The sequence below is a fragment of the Ctenopharyngodon idella genome, chromosome 18 (genome assembly GCF_019924925.1).
Source record: "Ctenopharyngodon idella isolate HZGC_01 chromosome 18, HZGC01, whole genome shotgun sequence".
NCBI classification, from domain to species: Eukaryota; Metazoa; Chordata; class Actinopteri; order Cypriniformes; family Xenocyprididae; genus Ctenopharyngodon; species Ctenopharyngodon idella.
This window is the reverse complement of record NC_067237.1, coordinates 25,633,598-25,652,521: the sequence shown is the minus strand read 5'-3', so window position 1 is coordinate 25,652,521 and position 18,924 is coordinate 25,633,598. Positions and strand designations below refer to the sequence as shown.

The following is an 18,924-nucleotide window of genomic DNA, read 5'->3' as shown; positions in this document are numbered from 1 at the left end:
TATGCTCTTTAATCGCTCTCGCGGTACCGATCGGTCTGCGCAGCGCCGATGCATCTCAAAAAAGCCTAGTATCTTCTTTTTTTTTCCACAGAAGAAGGAAAAAAAAGTCATACAGGTTTGGAACAACATGAGGGTAAGTAAATGACAGAATATTTATTTTGGGGTCATTTCTAGAAGTATGAGTTTTCAGTTGGAAAATATTGATGAAAAACATGGTCTTTTACTTGTACTCTACCGTCTCACGAAAAGGGACATCTGTGGTTGCCAAAGTGCATTCTTTTGTTTTTCCATTGTTTTAAATTTTTCAATTCCCAAACAATTTTTGAAATAAGGACTCCAAGCCAGATTTTAATGAAATCCAGGCAACTAAAGTCATATCACACCCTCAGCTTTGTGGCTCATGTCACGAAGGGTTACTACTTCAAAGAAACTAGGAGTCTGGGAGATTTTCTCTTTTTTATTATTTTAATTTCCTCAGACACACAAGATAAATGCGCCGGTCATGAATTGTTTCCACTCAGACACATATTAAACTGAGTAACAGAGACTATGTTTAGGTGATGTGAAGAGAATGGCACACTTTTTGGTCTGTAATTCAGATTTAAAGGCATAGTTCACCCAAAAATCTAAATCATGTCATCATTTACTCACCTTCATGTCATTTCAAACCTGTATAAGATTTTCCTTTTTATGTGGAACATGATAGAAGTTAAAAAAAAAAAAAAAAAAAAGTTCTACACTAGAAAGGAAGTAAAAAAGCGACAAGAGGATGAGAAAATGATGAGAGAATTTTAACTTTTGGGTGATATATCCCTTTAATAAACTGATGCAAAGCAAAACCACAGCTGATAAACTGACAAAGTCTTCCCACCTTCTTCCCCATCTTTAATTAGACACTTCACTGAATCCAGATTTGTTTAATGGCAAATTTACATTCATGTCGCTAATATGCAAATATGATAACAGTAAACAAAAACAATGGCCTCCACCTTGGAGGCCGGCCATTTCTGAACTCTTCGCGCCCTCACGCGCTTATTATGGGCCACATGGCTGGGAATAATTGGAGCTGTGGAAGCAGCAGCCAGATAAGTTTTGAGTGAACGAGGGCAGGGAGTCACGCTACAGGGGATGCAAGTGTGCCAACAACCTGCCATGTTTTTTTCTTTTACTCTAACCAAGGAAAAGACCGAGTTTGTTTTCACATCCGTTCTCCCACGTGTCTCACTTCTTCAATGTCAAGCTTACATGTCTGGGGCTGAGTTTATGCTCTGCTGCACTCCAAAGCATCTGTACCATTTCACTGGCTATTATATTTGTTTGTTTTGAGCACAATGATTATTTCAAGGCTATGACTGTACTATGACAAAGCTGGCTATTTTCAATACAGAAATGTTTTGTTGACATGCAATAAAAACAATACACGCATACTAACAGGATAAAGTGGATACAGAGGAAAATCTGTTGACCAGTCTGAGGCTTGCTTACAGATTGCCTTCCAAAATAACAGTTTTTAGATCGGCAGGACAGCTCACAGCGAACACTGTGTGGGACGCATTGCGGCGCTCCACCAGCGCTGCCACAGCCTCCCCCAAATCCAAGTGGTTCAGGTACCCGGGGGCCATTCGGTCTGGGGCCGCCACACCCGTGTTGATTTTCACCTGTTGGAAGATTATAAAGACAGGCATCATAGAGGAACAAATATGAGGAAATACTTTCATGACATTTAATTAAGCACATCTACTGTGAGTCTACATGTCATGACCGGAATATAACCCCATGAACTTGTTGTGTTTAGGAGAGTTTAATGAGATTTTTAGGCAGCACATAACAGACACACCTGGTTGAGTTTGCATGGCACCTCTGGGTACTCCTCACGCAGAACCTGACAGAACGCCAGAGCACTAGCTGCCCCTACGGTCAGGAACCCTGTGCCAGGCATCAGCACTTTCTCTCCAGCGCCTCCTGTACAACAGAGATTGCATCTATATAAGCAGGGTGCGTAATTTACTAATCTTTTAATCTGCCTGATGATTTTTTCTTCAAAATCTGGTTCCTAGAAATAGGTTCCAAAACATTTTTTGAACATCTTTTTAGTGAATGGCTCTTAAAGGACCCATTTTTTCTTAGTTTTCTTAGTTTTTTTTTTTTTTAAATAATCACTGTAAAGAACCTGTTGTGCACTATATACTAAGTTCTTTACAGTGGTTATTAAAAAAAAATAAGAAAAATGGTTCCTTTAAAGGGATAGTTCACCCAAAAATGAAAATTCTGTCATCATTTACTCACCCTCAAGTAGTTCCAAACCAAAGCAGATCTCGCCCCCCATTTACTACCATAGTAGGAAAAATAAATACTGTGGTAGTCAATGGGGGGTGAGATCTGTTTGGTTACTGGATTTCTTCCAAATATCTTCCTTTGTGTTCAGCAGAACAAAGAAATTCATACAGGTTTGGAACTACTTGAGGGTGAGTAAATGATGACAGAATTTTCATTTTTGGGTGAACTATCCCTTTAAGAGCTGTTCACAAAAAAGATTCAAAAGATTTGAAAAAACGAACTTATGGAACTTATATGGAAAAATATATATATATGCGTGCATTGTTGCAGCTCCTATGATCAGTGATTTGAGTAGTGTTTTGAATTTGCTGAAATATAAATTCTTAAGACTTCACTTATTTATACACATTTATGTGCAGTGTGTGAATGTCTTCAAATAGATTTACTAGTAAGCTCAAGATTATTTTCCACTTTCACTAAATATATGTTTTGGAGGGAATGATAACCTACCTGTGATAAACGTGTAGGTGCAGTTAGGATCATCTCTCACCAGGGGAAAGAATGCTTTCCAAGACACAAAGGTGCTGAAAAGCAGGGTCTCAATAACCTGGTGATCAGAGAAGCAGAGTTTTGAGTAATGAAATGATGGTGGATCATTTGGAGAAGCAGACCCAAAGATGAAAATTAGATTAGAAAGCAAAATGTGAATGGTGAAATGTACGTCATATGAGCAAGTATAAAGAGTGGAAGGAAACGGTGAAAGTTAATGCTGCTCTCTTTATTTGAATCTCACCCAGTGCAGTTCTTTGAGGGGTTGAGTGTGTGGTAGACCACCCTGCCACCAGCTGAAGCCCAGAGAGGACACCACATCTGTAATCTTTCCCACAGACTTAAGCAAGGCCTGTTTCACCTCCTCCACTCCTTCCTCTGAGCCTTATAGATTAGGAGTGTATTTTTAATCAGTCACAAACAATCCAAAATCAATGAGACCTCAAAATGACTAGAGTTGCAAAGATAACATAAAAAATACAAAGTAAGAAGATAGGCTACTTACCAACATTCCCCACTAAAGTGGTCAGGTTAGTTTTTGTGCTAGGTGAAACAAACCCTTTGAGTTTCTCCAACTTGCTGTTGTCTCTGGAGATCACAGCAACTTTGAAACCTAAATATGTGTTTGCATAGTTACCACACATGCGAAACTTAAAAATGCAATTTATGCGACGAAATGTGTTTTTACCATTTAAATTAAAAGAAAGAAAATGTTTAATTGGCTTAGACTTACAGAATCAGAATTGAAGATCCTAATTTTAATCTAATAGGGTTGTTGTGAGTATTTGATATATTTTCCTAATCATAACTGCACTGAATAAAATTGTAAACAAAGCAATAAATTAAAAAATATCAAAACAGTGTGGGCAAATGAGTTACACATTGTCTCATTTGATTGTTTTGTAGTAAATCTGTTCCTTTATATAAATGAATAACTGATCTACAAATCATTTGTATTAACTTCTAATAGATAGGTGTTACAGGCAGACATGTTTAAATTTAAGCACGGTCCATTTGTTATATAATATAATATAATATAATATAATATAATATGATATAATAATTGTTGTTGCTATAAATAATTTTTAATATTTCATATATATTTTCAATTTTTTATTTTTTTTTATTTTTTTAATAAAGATAATGCTTACTACTATATATATTAAGATTAAATACTTAATGTGCACTTACCTCTGTCCAGGAGAGCTTTCACTATCCCGGAGCCGACAGTTCCTGCTCCACCGAGAGCTAAAACGACCCTGTCCTCGTTTGACATCGCGCACACAACTGCTGCAGCAGTGCAGACGTCTGAGATTGATTATGGTTTATGGGGTTCATGTCTCCTGCTGCTCAAGATCTTTAAATCTAACCGCAGCAGCAATGCCACGCCCCTTTCAGAATGACACTCCCACCAAATTATTCATTATCCTTTATCACAATTAACTTGGTTTCAAATAAACGATTTTTTTAGGAAAATTATAAATGTTACGAATGAAAAACAAATTATACTAGCCTACAGTGAATAACAGTAATATCAGTAGACAACAAGGTTCCAATAATTAACTTTTAAAAGTGTGATAAAGTCAGAACTAATATTGCCAACAGTTTCCATCTTAGATTATAGCGCCCTCTTGTGAACAATCACTGGTGTATTTAAATAAATCACTTAACTAAATAATCATTGCAAACTGCACACAAGTGTGAAGTTGTTTAAATTATTTTGCTATTTTAATCCCAAAAAAAAAAAAAAAAATGTAGAAGGAGCCTCTGTTTATTAGATTTGGAATAGGGATCCCAAAATGTATATGGAATACTTTCATTACTTTTAATTGTTATTGTTTAATTTAATTGTAATTGTTATTTAAATACAGTTTTAATGATATTTATTTTATACGCTTTTATTTACTTATTTAATTTTTATTTGTTTTAATCTGCAACTTTCACGTGAGCCGAATACGGAAGTGATGTAAAAAAGTTTCTCCGCCGAGAAGCACTGACGCTTTCAAGGCAGTTTGTTTTGGACGCTCAACGTTTATCAGGTAACAAATCTAGTTTATATCATTCGTAACAGTCCAATGTGAACGGCGTCAGTGTGTCACGAGCTTTGTTGATTTGAATTTTAGTTAGTAAGTTAGTTGAAAAAATGCCAGTTGCGGTTTTAGTATGGAAAGGCAGCAAGATACACAATATTTAAACGTTTTAGCGTCGTTTATGCTATTTATTGTTTAACAAATTTGCTATACATTAAATATAATTTTAAAAATCCGAATTTAATAAGTATTATGTAGAACGCTGATTGTAGATCACTGACCGAATTGTGTTTCATCTTCACTTTCACTTTAGTCTGTTGATTTAGGAGGAATATTATACATGATTTTAATAGTGTAAAATATCCACATATATTCAGCAATCGCCGGTTAGATTGAATTGGTTATGGATAATTAATCTTTAGATAATACCGTGTTTTATATAGTTAAATATAAAAAACGTCATCTGCGGTATTTATGACGTCATTAAGTGTAACTCTGAATAGAAACTTCTTATATTGTTGTTAGTATTATACTAAATTTTGATATGTAAGTCATTATTGGTCATGTTTATTGAATTCTTATATTGTGTCTTCTTTACAGGATGAATTCTTTTGCTCATAAAAAGACAGAGAATGGTCTTATCAATAGGTACCAGACTAACCTGGAGAGACGAATTGAGAAGGGGGATCAAAGTTTGGTATGCAGGGATGAGGAACTGTGTAAGGAAGTGGAGGTGCTCCTTTGCAATAACAATGCCCAGAAGATACATAATCTACATGGAGTAGATTCACTGACAGTGATGGAAAAATCTCTCCATGCATTTCCTTCTAAAACTGGCCAAATGGGGCTTGAGAAACTTTCCAAGGCCTTTGAAGTGTTGGAGCTTGCTGCGTTAAACCTCTACGTCTTCCCCTGGAGAAGAGAGTACAGACTGGTGAAGGTATGTGGAAATAGTGGTGTTGTGCCCACAGACCTAGATTTTTATATTGTCTGAATGACATTTTGTTTTTCACTATCTTAATATAGTCTCTTCCCTCTCACCAGATGTTTTCAGGTATGTTCACCCATTTGATCAAACCTGCACTGACCCTTCCGCAGGCTAAGGAGCTGTTTGGATTGCTTGGGTACCAACCTTCAAGCCTTAATGAAGATGAAGAGTTGGCGCTGAACTCCAAACTAGTTCCTGCTGATTTCTTACTCAGCCTAGCATGTGGTTTCTTCACTGCCCGGATGGAATGCCAGCTGCTACTTTCCGCCTTGGGCTCTGCGCACAGAGGTGTGGAGTGGGTTCTTCAGCTAGTTAAAGAGAGGCAGGCAGGCCACAGTCTTCAGGTAGCATTAGAGAACACCAAGAGAAAGTCAGAGGTTGCTAGTGCTTCGGATGCCATCCTAACAAGCGGCATGGACACTGAGCTGGATCTGTACACAGAGCAGGCAGATGTGACTTCTCAAATGACATCCACTACTTCTTCACCACCACACTCTTCTTATATGCAACCAAAAGAGATCGTTCAAAGCAAGTCTTTACAGAAAGAGCCCTTCCAGTCAGACATGAGGAATAATAAGGATGCAAAGCAGGGAAGATCAATCAGCAATCCAGGTCCAATGGAAAACTTAGATAAAGATCAATCAAAAGGTGATGCCCAGAGACAAGCAGCAGTAAACGTGATGTGCAGCTGTATCACTCCAGGTTGTTTATTTATATACCAGTGTGAGGAATGCAGAGATGTTCACAGTACATTGTGTAGCCATTATAAAACGTGCTGTTTCAAAGAGCATACTTTAGTACTGTGCCCACACAAAGCTGAAGACCTGCTTAGATTGGTCAAGGAAAAAGATTCCCTGAAGACACATCATTGTATGGCCAATTCTACTTATGATTCATTTTTGGTTTGCCACGACTGCCAGGTAATCCATGACCACAACTGTAAAATTATTAAAGTATGCAATTTAAAACACAATGTGCAGCCTACAGGAAAATTACAGCTCCCTCAAGGAGAAAGAGAGAATGCTAAAAAGAGGCACATATGTCTTTCTTCTGGAGCCCCAGTAGATGTAATCTGCCACACCTGTAACAACTCCCATGATTTCCAATGTGAAGATTGGCAAAACTGTATTGCGAATGCCCATCATACGCAGTACTCCCAGGAAATGGGTGATTCAGAAACACCTTGTGCACCAATACCATTTCACAATGATTGCTTTACAGATACACAGCCTTTGCCTGAAATTGTATGCCTCACTTGTAAAGCCTTTCATTTCTCTGGGTGTCCTGATGGACGGCATTGCTCTCAGAAACACAAAATACAATATATCGGAAATAAATGCATCACTTGCTGTGGTTCTGATCTTGGCACATTCTGCAAGTATTGTGGTGCTCTGTATTGCAAACGGTGTTGCTTTAAAAATACCATGTTGTGTCAGTGTGGAAAGCTTTTCATCTCCTCTTCCTCTGTATAACATCTATACACCAGTATTGACTATGTGTGGTTGAAGCCTGTTATTATTTTGCTAATTGCACAATCAATCTGAAATACTGAGGGATAAAAACATGACAATCTGTTACGCTTTTGATTTTTGATATCAGCAATGTCTTGATAAGAGCCATATATTACAGAAAAGTTACAAAGCTCACTGTAGAGTTAGCCATCACTTACAAATTTATATGTCATACAATAACACAGCTCATAAATGTATATTATTGGTTGAGATTGTGTGATGGCCAGTCCAATATTTGATTCTTTGGAGATTTAACTCAATGTATTCAGTTATTTGTTTGATGTATTTTGGAAAAATATGGTTTTGGGTCTTTTTAGCAACATTTCTAACCAATTATGTTGTTTAGAGTGACGTACTATACTACCATATAATTATTAAATATAATGCACATGTTTGTTATTGAGATGGTTTAATGGAATATAAAAATAAAGGGAATGAAAGAGAATTCTGCTTGTACTTTTATTTAAAACATCAAAATAAATTCTAAACATAATAATAATAAAAAAAAATACTACTAATGAAGATGAAGATGTAATCTCCATAGTCGTATACTATCCGCAAAGGAAAAGTGGAAAATGTGATAAACTGAGATTAAAATGCATGTATCAGATAACAAAAGATTGATATGAATGTCCATTTTCTCTGAAATCCAAAGGTAAGGTTGCAATAAAGTTCCCAAAGCTTTATTCATTGTACTCTTCCCATTTTACATTAATGAAAGTTTTACTGTCCATGCGATCGATATATAAAACTCCATTGAGGTGATCCATTTCATGCTGCAGTATTCTGGCCGGCCACCCACTCGCTTGCCAGCTGACAGGCTCTGCTTTCTCATTAAGACCTTTGGAAAGAAGACAAACAGTTTTTATTTGATACTTTAAAGAACATCAGAAAGTAAATATTTAAGTCTAGCCTCATAGGTATGGGTCACTTGATACAGGTTGAGTATTTATTTATTTAGACATTTTACAGCATTAAATTTTACCTGAGACTTCTACAGACACATAGCGTGGAACGGATGCTGAATACCCACAGATACTCTCACATGCCTCTTGGAAGATGACAGTGCGTCCATCTAGTACACGCAACTCTGGGTTTACAAAAATCATAAGGGGCACTGCCACCAGACCCCGAGCTTCAATAGAAGTGACTGAGCTGTAATCCAGCATTTTTTTGGGATACTCCAAGGCTAATATTCGTAGAGGAACACCAATCTGGGGTGCGCTCAGGCCGACACACTCAAGCTTTCTCATCACATTGACCAGGGTCTTTATGACCTTCTGCACTTCTGGTCCCTGAATGGCTCCAGGTTCTACTGCCGCAGCCTGTGAACGTAACACAGGATCTCCAACCTGGCACACGTGATTGTATGGAGGAGATGGTGCACCTTTGACTTTCCTTTTCATATACTGTAAGTAGGAGCGCATCTTGATGTTGGTAGAATGAGTACGTGGGGATGCAGTACATGTGAATGGTGACAAGGGCAAAAGTATTCTAACTGGTTTTGGAAGTACATAATTTGTCTGAATTCTTAAGACACAATGTGAAAATGTCCACCAGTGCCTGATCATGACTGGTTGCAGTGGAAAGCTTCTCTCTTGACAGCTGGACAAAAGAAAAAAAAGTTGCCATGTCAACAAAGACAAAATAATTATGAATGAAATAAATTTGAACGTAGTCCAGTAGGTTTTATTTTAACTCATTATGCTGAATGCACATTTAAATTAATTGAACAGCAATGATTTAAAATTGCTACATTATATAGAAGTGGGAAATAAATTATTAAATGTGAGATCTATGTTTGTTTGATATGAGCATTTTTCCAATGACATATGGCAAACAAACAAAAAAAATATTTAACAAAGGACACAGTCACTTTTATGAGCAAGTGTCAGTACTCACCAGCACTGTATTTAATTAGTAACAATTCCTGTAATAATTAGAATGCCACATGTGCAATTTTTAAGCGGTTAGAAGCATTTCAATAACAGCCAGAGACCAGTCCGGAAAACGGAATTACAGAGACACCGTGTTGTTTCTTTAAAATAAAAGTGTCTGGGTAAAAATAATAATAAAAAAAAATAATAAAATAAAGTAAAATAAAATAAGTAAAATAAAATAGAATAAAAAAAAAACAGTCTAAACTTAAACACCACAGAGAAAAAAATTTATTGAGTCGAAGGCTTTTATTTTGGTAAAATCCTGTTTTAAAACGTCACGTGATATGGTCGGCGTGAGGATTGTTTACACGTACGTTGAAGGACACTCCTTCGGTCATATCAAGGCATGAATCAACGATCCACATTTCCAAACAAATCTTACCATTAATAGTACCACATTTAATAATCATTAAAAAAAATAATATACACGTTTTTCATTATAAGTAATTATTCTATGGCCAGTTTGAGGAGAATAATAGCAGAATCTGTAGTTTCATGCAGATAATTATTTTCAGTCCATGTATAGTTTACTATATATTTTTATCGTAAGTAATGCACTGTTATCGTAAACTTTTTATTTGTTATTTAAAAATGAAAGTGAAATAATTAGGTGAAGTGTGTGATCACGTGTTTGCACCGTTGTAGTAGAGAGAGAGATATCCAGAGTACGTACTACATCCGTGATTCGATGAACATGGCGCAGGGGAAACAGGCCATCGGTGGACTGTAAACAAGAGGAAATTTTGGGATAAGATCGACATCGTACGATGCACGTGTGAAATGGTCTCAATCTCGATATACTGGACCACTTGTTCTGCTTCATTGATGACTACGAGGCGACAGATTGAGTGCAACGCATCGAATTGCATTCATAAACATTTCTATAGGACTTCAAACCCCTGATCATTCATTGTTTTGGATATTAAAAAAACCTTGATTTATTGTGGATGACATCCTTGCACGACCAAATGGCTGCACCTGGAAAAGTCAAACGGAGTAATGATTTGCCTCAAGGCGTTGAGAGGTTGAAAGAGGAGCACAAAAAGGTCAGGAGTAATGTTTATTTCGTGTGCCACCAATGCATTCCTGCAGATATTAAAACTTCATGCACGTGATTTATCATCAGCACCAATTTATCTGTTATATGTTTATGGTGTTTTTGCAATATAGTCGCATAGACGTATTTCATTTTCTAGAAAGTTCTTTGTGTATCACGTGTTGCTGTTGGTTAGCTGATTGCTTTGTTACATGTGCGGTTTTTTGATACTTTGCAAAAAAAAATGCATGTACATATTTACATACAGTGTATCTCAATAATGTTATCAGTAAATTATCCTACACGTATGGTATCTAGCAAACAATGTAAACTCCAGTTTAATCGAATACAAAGTTGTCCACGTTGCCAAAATTCATACAGAAAGCAAAAGCTTACAGTACTGTTACAGTCATGCTGTAAAATGACACCGTGTGAAGTTAGGGTTTAACTGACCTATTTATATTTGCATGGTATTTTGAGCAACTTGAGTAGGTGAAAGGCAAACAAACAGTGTCTTTTACCCATGTGCTGACATTGGAGGATAAACCTTAGCTGGCCGGATATGAAGGCTACATTTGTGCTGCTTCGTTTAAAGTCAGCAAGACTGGGGCATTTTACTTTACTTTAAAAGATCTGGAAGCTTCTGTGTTGCATTGGCCTCAGCAACACTTTTTCTAGAAGTGAGAAAATTAGAAAAAACATAACACATATAGGCCTAATGCTTATGTGCATGCTATTAGACATGCTTTTTGTTGTTCTCTTGGTTGCTGAATCTCCTAAAGCCTGGAAAGAGCATACCTGGGTCATATTTCACCCCATCATAAAAAAAATCAACTTTACAGTGAAAATTATATTTTACATAAGGGAAATTAAGATGATTTCCTCCGTGACATTTATTTCCATGACAAATAAGCACATTAAACTTGAAATTTCCAGTCTCATTACGTTAAAATGATCTCATTCTCATTACTGTAATAGAAAACCATATTATAATTTTTTTTTTTTTTAATCATGGTAGTACACTTACATTTATGCTGATATTAATAAAAAAAAAGTTATGTCCGGACAGGAGGCATTTTCATTACTCTATAACAATAATAAGAGTATGAGATTAAATGGAATTATAGTAGAAAACCTCAAAGATATCCAAATGAGCATTACAGTATTGTGAAATAAAGGGTGTATATTATGAAATTAATGTCACCGTGCAAACAATCCCAATGGGCTTAATTTTCTTTGTGCAGTAGTACTTTATAGCTATTTGTGAGACTCAGTCTACAGACTATTTTTAGTTGTTTAACATGTATATTGTTTTTGACAATGATATTGCAAAACATCCTTACATGGTACCTTGTCTCAGCATCTCACAAGAAACTTTCAGGAGTATCATTCACTCTCTCTATAATTGTCAATTCACATTACCAGAATATTACAGATAGTTTAGCAGTGATTGTCACAGTGGCATTTTGGGAATTTCAGTGGTTGTCAAATGACAAATTGTCTTCCACAACAGGTGGTGAAAGATTGCAGAAGTCAAATTGCGCATTGGTGAGTGTCCTTATGCAGTTTAACAGCTCAGACATCATAACATTATTATCAATGCATCTCACTGTCAATGTTTCTCAGGAAATAACTTCATACTAGCTGCACATTAGCTTGTCATCTTAGTTTGTTTTTTTGCATGTTTATATTTGGAATGGAAATGCTGTTTATACTGTGAATCAATATAGATGTTTGATGGCTATGACAAAAGATTTGACGGGCTTTTGTTATATTCCCTTTCAGTATTTTAAAAAGACATTCAGTAGGTAGGACAAAAAATAGAATTTGTATGGCAACAAACCAGCAACTACCTTACAAGTGATTCATTTTTCTCTGTGATTGACAGGGAAAAGGTGGAAAAAGACTATGACTCTCTTCAGGACCGCCTCAGGACTTTGCCTGACAAGCTGTCTTATGATATTATGGTATCACTTTTCAATTATTAATGCATCCAACTTAACCTTTACCTTTAGATACACAAATATTTTGTATGTCTGAGCAACAAAATATTTAATTATCATCAGAGGATTATTCGCTCCATTTTAGCTGGTTTTAAGACACGTTTATACCAAGGTTGATAACTATAAAGTTTTAATATTCATTCTAATTCTGTGAGAATAGGAAAGTTTACACCACAACTGTACCTATAGATCTTATTTACATCAGAGCCATCTTTTATTTTTAATAACGGGAATGATAGCGTGGCTGTGAGGGATAGACATACATCTCTTCAGTGGCTTGTACTGCTATTTAATGTGTTTTTGGATTGTTCTGCTCACAAACCACTGCAAAATTATATTTCCAAGAATTTTCAGTAGACAAAAACCCCAGACAATATGAGCTGTGGAAAAATGTAAGTGATCTAGGAGCTTTATACAGTGGAAGCCATTGAAAATACGGTGTCTATCCCTCACAGCCTCGCTTTCATACCTGTCATGGCGCTGCTCTAAATAATAAGGTATATAGCACCATAGAGGAGCCATTTCATTGGAATCACTTTTGGAACAATGTTTCAGCTGATGAAGAATAAAAACATTGACAGCCAATCAGAGTCTGAGACATACCTGCAGTGTGCGCTTATAGTAACAGAATGTTAATATGTCTTGGTGTGGACACCAATATAGTTATCTTTATAGTTATTGTTCTTGGTGTGAATGGACTTTTTGTCTGATTTGAAAATGTTGAAAGTGACACTTTTACTGGAAGCCCTCATTTTGCTCATTATTTGGTTGTTTTTTTTAACATGATAGGTACCATTTGGTCCCTTGGCTTTCATGCCGGGAAAGCTAGTTCACACTAATGAGTTAACGGTGCTCCTTGGGGATAACTGGTTTGCAAAGTGTTCTGCCAAACAAGCCGACACTCTTGTGGAACACAGAAAGAAACGTGAGTTATTTCTACTAATATTTCCCATTGACCGGTTTTGAATAATGCATACAGCTTGACCTGATATATGTGCTATTTTTCCAGATGTCAAAAATGCACTAGATGACTTACAAAAAGTGATGAAGAACTTTCAGAACAGAGCCGATTTTACAAATGATCTTGAAAAATTGACTGGTGTAAGTGTCCTAACCATGACCTCAATACTGTGTGACATTATTTGGAAACCTTATATTGATGTTTTCATCCCTGGAAGAAACTTCAGCATACGCCTAAAATCATGTCTACTTTCTCAACAGGGTACTGGAGATTTTGTAGACATTCGAGAAGAGGTAAAAAATGAAGATGAAGTTACCAAAGGTAAATCTAGTCATGCTATCAGGCTGTTTTAACTTATATTGTTCACTACGTTTACACTCTATTGTGCTTCCCCAGGAAAACATCGTTTGGCCCACAAACCCAACTCTAAACCTAAGCAGGAGTATTTTTTGGAGCTGACAGAGGACAAGAAGAAGGAAGAAGGTGATGAAGAGAGAAAGACAGGGGTGCTCTCAGAGGAGGAGCTGTGGGCTCGACTTGATGAACTAGAGCGTCAGGAGGAACTGCAGGATCAGAGATACCGGTAAAAAAAAAACACAACGTAACACTGTGTTCAATATTTTGCAGCACAACTGTTTTCAATATATAATAATAATAATAACAGAAAATGTCTCTTAAGCACCAAAACAGCATATTCGAGTGATTTTTGAAGGATCATGTGACATTGAAGACTGGAGTAATGATGCTGAAAATTCAGCTTTGCCGTCACAGGAAAAAATTACGTTTTAAAGTATAAAAGTTATTTTAAATTGTTATAATATTTTACAATATTACTGTTTTTACTCTATTTTAGATCAAATAAATGCAGCTTTGGTGAGCATAAGAGACTTGTTTTAAAAGCATGCAAAAACTTTACCAACCCAACTTTTGAATGGTAGTTTATATGGTGGCAAATGGTACTAGCTAATAATTGTTTTTCTTGTGGGACCCAAAATGGTCATTCTCCAGTGTTTAAATCAATCAAGTATTGGTTCCTAGCATATGAATGGAAGTTAAATGGTTTTTGAAAGTAAATTCTTATTCAGTAATCACAAACTTCACAGAATGTTCATGGAAATTTGGTGATCAAAGTGTAGAAAGCTTGCTTTTCATACCATATATTGCATACATATTTAAGTAATATGAAAATGCAATACACAGTACAAAAAAAGTAGCTGTTACACCAACAATTTAATAGTATACTCATATATTTAGTCTATTTTTTTCTGCCTTGTTATCCTAGATTGGACAGCACAGACACTAATGGAGAAGACACCACTTCCTCCTCAGAGGAAGAGAAGGAAGCAGATGGTGGCAGCAGTGTCCAGGTTAATGGCCATCAGAAGGAAAATGGCTGGGCACCATCATCTCTCACAAGTCAGATGAACGGCACTAATGGCTTGCACCCTGAGAATGAGGAGGAGGAGGAAGATTGTGAGGAGGAAACAGGCAATGGTCTTCCAACTATCTACTTTTCTCACACTGTTGAATTCAAAAAGGTTAGTCAACAGTTATACAAAACCCTTTATATAATGTTACAAAATATTTCTATTTCAAATAAAAGCTGTTCTTTTGAACTTTCTAATTCATCAAAAATCCTGAAAAACATTATCACAGTTTCCACAATAATATTAAGCAGCAAAACCGTTTTCACCATTTATAATGGTAAGAAATGCTTTTTCGAGCACAAACCGGCATATAGACTTTATTCACGGCAGCGCCATTCTTCATTTTTAATGGGAGTGAAAGTGAGGCTGTGATGGATAGACATGCATCTCTTCAGTGGGTTAGACTGTTATTTAATGTGTTTTTGAATTGTTCTGCTGACGAAACACCGCAAAAATATCTTTCCAAGAAATTTCAGTAGACAAAAAAACTCGAGACAACATGAGTTGTGGAAGATTATAACTGATCTAGGAGCTTTATACAGCTTAGGTAAGTCTATCCCTCACAGCCTCACTTTCATACCTGTCATGGCGCTGCAATAATATTACACAGTATATTTTTTTTAACTGCATTTTTGAGCAAATAAATGCAGCATAAGAGAACAAAAACATTAAAAAAAAAAAAAAAACACATTAAAAAAATCTTACCAATCCTAAACTTTGGAGCAGTGGTGTATATTAATATTTTATGTTTTGTATTGAATTACTTTCTCCTGTCTGTCTTAGAAATAAAACTTTTTGCATAATTCTTTCTTTCCATCTTCCCTTTTTCTTCTGTAAAGGTCAGGATAAATACAGGAAAGAACACCACTCTAAAGTTCAGCGAAAGAAAAGAACAAAAGGAGCAAGCCAAACGAAAAAAGAAATGTGGCAGAAGTAATTCTCTGAACGAAAGTTACAAGATCACAAGCCCAGCAGACATTTATAGGTAACAGCCTAATGGGAGACATCATTTATCTATTTTCCTTTATGTCTTCCACTACATGTGTGTTTTTAGCTGTTCAGTTTAAACACAGTGTATGTTTTTAGGGTGTTTGTGGACTTGGTGAATGGAGAGCCAGTACCACGGAAGTCCATTTTGAAGTCTCGCAGCCGTGAGAACAGCGTATGCAGTGACACCAGCGAGAGCAGCACAGCTGACTTTGACGAACGCCGTGCGACTTTTGGACGTTCATGGAGCCATGATGATGCCACGCACAGTGATACCAGCGATGGCATTACAGAGGAGGACAGCCCTACTGGAACAAGCCCCCGCACTAACGGACGCTTTGAGGTACAGAAGGCTTGTTGCTGTTGGTTAAACTTGGCATGAAATGTAAATTCACCTCATCTCATGCCTGGAAGTTTCTAGTATGCCTAGTAAGACCTTGATTAGCTGGTTCAGGTGTGTTTAACTGAGGTTGGAACTAAACTCTGCAGGACAGTGGCACTCCAGGGGTAGGATTGGACACCCCATCTTATTTAGCAGCACAGCCAGAATTGTTAAAGATTTTGTTGTTGGTATTTAAACCTTTTTTATGCTTTTTGTTTTAGGCTTTTACAGGCACAGTGATCGAAAAGGATCCCCTGCCTTGCTCAATCCCACACCTGACCATCGCCCCTCCTGCCTTACCCACAATCCCGGAGAGAAAGCTGGAAGAGCTGGGCCCAGAAGCGCCTCAGGAGCCTCCCAAAAGGATGTCCAAATTCAAAGCTACACGGTTGCATCAGAAATAAGAATTCATCTCATCAGGGCCCAGCTTTTGAATTCAGTTATATACAACAGTAACACTTAAAGACTGATTTCTCACTAGCTGTCCTTTGCCCTCTACACTGCTTCTATACTGTCATCTGTCTCATGTTTCATGCACGCCGGATATTTTATTTGGTCTATAAGAGCAATAAAGATGTTACATGATTTTTCCCAACAGATTTTTCCCAACTTTTTTAAGGCCAGATGGTTTAAGTATCGACAGGCTGCACATTTTGGTATCTTTTTGTGTTTATTAGTTAAATAATAGTCAAAATAGAATTGAAAAAATAAAAAATGCTAAAATGTTTTCAAGACAAACAAAATAGTAGAGTTCGTGACATCATGACTGCTGTCATTGTTGTGATGTGGCTTATTTGGAAAATGCTTTATCAAAGTTTATTCTCATTCTGTTTTGACCTATGTTGGCAATGGAATATCTGTCCAATTCTGTCAGCTTAAAAAACATTTTTATCCCTTCTGAACTTTGTCCTTGACTCTCCTTTATCTTCTTTAGGTCTGTAAACAATACAAATGTACATCAGCTTTTTTGTGACTGCCAGAAAAAAATGATGTAACTGAAAAAGAACAAAATAAATGATTTTGACTATACACGCGTTTGAACTGGTCTGAACATTAGTATTCTTGTTCCTACACGGAACATGCATTTTTGCATTCGTGTCTGGGCATGAAATATACTGATGAAGCAACTCATTTGTCATCGTGGTGTTGCTCAGTCAGAGCCATTGGAGGGCGCCAAAGCGTAATACTTTTCAACCTCAAAGCCAAAACAAGCTGCTGCATTTGGGGGGAAAAATGCTCAGATTTGGTGTTTTTTTTTTTTTGTTGTTTTTTTTTTGTTTTTTAACTAAGCATTTTTTTAAAAATATTATTTCAAGGTTTAAACAATATTCAGACTCAATCTAGATAACTTAAAATGTAAAAATTATTATAAATATTATACAATTATTTGAATATAAATGTTAAGCAAACATGCAACTTTTTTCAAGCTTACACTACACGACTTTTGGCTGGATTTTGCTGCCTCAACGGATTTCCAATTTCTGCGATAAAACCCCACGTGATCTTGTGGTGGAAGTAATCCAGCCAATCACAGTGAAGATGGTATAAACTGAAAAAATGTCATAAACAGTTGAGTGAATTTATGTGAGAACTTTTTTTTCGCTGTTGGTCGGACTGCTCCTTTTTTAGTCTATGCTCTTGACCAAATGTCTTGAAGTTTGTGAACCTCGTCAGCGTTGTATTGTGTATGCGCGCTGATTTGACAAGACGACGACAGATGACAATAAACTTTGTTGTGTAGTGTGACCACAGCAGTTCAGGTAGTGTAAGCTTGCCCTTAGCCAGTTATTATGTAAATGCACATGTCTTAATTCGCCATTGGTCAATTATATATATAATTGTGTGTGTGTGTGTGTGGCAGGATGTCTTTGTATCATTAACTTTACTGAGGGCAACTCAAGCTTGTAGGCCTGTTAGTCATGTTAGATTATATATTTGTGTTGAATGATGTGAAATGTCATAATAAATCACAGGCACATCTCTAGAGAGTCATTTACAAGGTTAGCAATAGCATCATCCACTGTGGCATTCAAAAAAGGTAGCTCAGCCTTCTTGGAAACAAGTATGTCAGAATAGTCCAGAGAGTGCTCCATTATTACTTTTGGCATTTAAAGGCAAGGACTGAGTACTTCTGAGGAGGACTGCCTCCATCAATGCCTTTGTTTGCACCGGTATCAGTCACTTGTGTTTGACTGCAGACTTATCCATCAGCACATTGACATTTGGACGTGGACAGGTTCTGAGTCAGCAGCTGGGCTGAATGCAGCATAGTCCATTCAATTAATTTCTGTCTAGAAGGACTGAGTGATCAACTCAAATCATTTTTTTTTCAAGCATGATCTCAAGTCATGCTTAAAATGGTGTGGAGTTTATTTTGTTATGGCATTTAGCTGGACTAATGTGCAAAAAATGGTTTTGAATAGAAACTGATTAAGCGGGTGTTAAAAAAAAGTTCACTCAAAAAATAAAAATTCTGTCACCATTTACTCACCCTCATGACGTTCCAATCCTGTATGTATTTTTTTCCTTCTATTGATCACATACTGATTATCATTGGTCATTTTTGACAACCTCTAGTCACCATTCACTTCCATTTTACTGAAAATAGCAGCATAAACTTTCTGCTAAGCTTGTGTTTTACAAAAGAAATATGAACGAGTTTGAATCAACATGTGAGTAAATACTGACCAAATGTTTATTTTTGGAAGAACTATCACTTTAATTCTCACTCATAAGTCAGTGCTTTCACATTATTTGGTGTCTCAGTAAATAATGAATATAGAACCACTGTGGTGCCTTCTATTTTATACCACTGTCTCAAGGGCTGGGGGCA

General features: G+C 36.5%; 4 protein-coding genes across 5 annotated transcripts; 2 read left to right on the top strand and 2 right to left on the bottom strand.

The window, feature by feature from the left end:
• Positions 1-444: 444 nt before the first annotated feature.
• Positions 445-4,277, bottom strand: si:dkey-238o13.4 (uncharacterized protein LOC560780 homolog). The gene is made up of 6 exons (XM_051869606.1): positions 4,018-4,277; positions 3,332-3,439; positions 3,071-3,210; positions 2,788-2,884; positions 1,838-1,962; positions 445-1,658 (listed from the first exon to the last, which is right to left on the bottom strand). The coding sequence occupies exons 1-6, from the start codon at positions 4,100-4,102 to the stop codon at positions 1,482-1,484; spliced, it is 732 nt and encodes a 243-aa protein (XP_051725566.1). The 5' UTR covers positions 4,103-4,277; the 3' UTR covers positions 445-1,481.
• A 447-nt stretch (positions 4,278-4,724) lies between these two features.
• Positions 4,725-7,800, top strand: spata2l (spermatogenesis associated 2-like). Of its 2 annotated transcripts, none has more exons than XM_051869602.1 (3): positions 4,725-4,865; positions 5,457-5,796; positions 5,901-7,800. In XM_051869602.1, exons 2-3 carry the CDS (start codon positions 5,458-5,460, stop codon positions 7,314-7,316), a joined length of 1,755 nt encoding a protein of 584 aa, XP_051725562.1. In that variant the 5' UTR covers positions 4,725-4,865; position 5,457; the 3' UTR covers positions 7,317-7,800. The 2 variants fall into 2 exon arrangements, with proteins under 2 accessions (XP_051725562.1, XP_051725563.1); XM_051869603.1 differs by lacking the exon at positions 4,725-4,865 and adding an exon at positions 4,905-4,952.
• pdf (peptide deformylase, mitochondrial) lies at positions 7,801-9,511 on the bottom strand. Its single transcript, XM_051869605.1, has 3 exons — positions 9,258-9,511; positions 8,341-8,960; positions 7,801-8,196 (listed from the first exon to the last, which is right to left on the bottom strand). The coding sequence occupies exons 2-3, from the start codon at positions 8,924-8,926 to the stop codon at positions 8,039-8,041; spliced, it is 744 nt and encodes a 247-aa protein (XP_051725565.1). The 5' UTR covers positions 8,927-8,960; positions 9,258-9,511; the 3' UTR covers positions 7,801-8,038.
• A 154-nt stretch (positions 9,512-9,665) lies between these two features.
• Positions 9,666-17,120, top strand: uri1 (URI1 prefoldin like chaperone). Its single transcript, XM_051869604.1, has 11 exons — positions 9,666-10,341; positions 11,845-11,879; positions 12,220-12,298; positions 13,124-13,259; positions 13,344-13,435; positions 13,556-13,616; positions 13,692-13,878; positions 14,578-14,833; positions 15,562-15,707; positions 15,809-16,052; positions 16,313-17,120. The coding sequence occupies exons 1-11, from the start codon at positions 10,243-10,245 to the stop codon at positions 16,493-16,495; spliced, it is 1,518 nt and encodes a 505-aa protein (XP_051725564.1). The 5' UTR covers positions 9,666-10,242; the 3' UTR covers positions 16,496-17,120.
• The last annotated feature ends 1,804 nt before the right edge of the window (positions 17,121-18,924 follow it).

What these genes read in the sequence shown, in the direction of transcription:
- si:dkey-238o13.4 (XM_051869606.1), bottom strand. Translation starts at nt 4,102, where the DNA reads ATGTCAAACGAGGACAGGGTCGTTTTAGCTCTCGGTGGAGCAGGAACT. An exon ending in GAAAGCTCTCCTGGACAGAG is followed by an intron (nt 3,440 to 4,017) that starts GTAAGTGCACAT and finishes ACACATATTTAG; the next exon opens with GTTTCAAAGTTGCTGTGATC. An exon ending in CACCTACACGTTTATCACAG is followed by an intron (nt 1,963 to 2,787) that starts GTAGGTTATCAT and finishes TCTGTTGTACAG; the next exon opens with GAGGCGCTGGAGAGAAAGTG.
- spata2l (XM_051869602.1), top strand. Translation starts at nt 5,458, where the DNA reads ATGAATTCTTTTGCTCATAAAAAGACAGAGAATGGTCTTATCAATAGG. An exon ending in GAGAGTACAGACTGGTGAAG is followed by an intron (nt 5,797 to 5,900) that starts GTATGTGGAAAT and finishes CCCTCTCACCAG; the next exon opens with ATGTTTTCAGGTATGTTCAC.
- pdf (XM_051869605.1), bottom strand. Translation starts at nt 8,926, where the DNA reads ATGATCAGGCACTGGTGGACATTTTCACATTGTGTCTTAAGAATTCAG. An exon ending in TGTGTCTGTAGAAGTCTCAG is followed by an intron (nt 8,197 to 8,340) that starts GTAAAATTTAAT and finishes TTCTTTCCAAAG; the next exon opens with GTCTTAATGAGAAAGCAGAG.
- uri1 (XM_051869604.1), top strand. Translation starts at nt 10,243, where the DNA reads ATGACATCCTTGCACGACCAAATGGCTGCACCTGGAAAAGTCAAACGG. An exon ending in TGAAGATGAAGTTACCAAAG is followed by an intron (nt 13,617 to 13,691) that starts GTAAATCTAGTC and finishes GTGCTTCCCCAG; the next exon opens with GAAAACATCGTTTGGCCCAC. An exon ending in GCACTAACGGACGCTTTGAG is followed by an intron (nt 16,053 to 16,312) that starts GTACAGAAGGCT and finishes TTTTTGTTTTAG; the next exon opens with GCTTTTACAGGCACAGTGAT.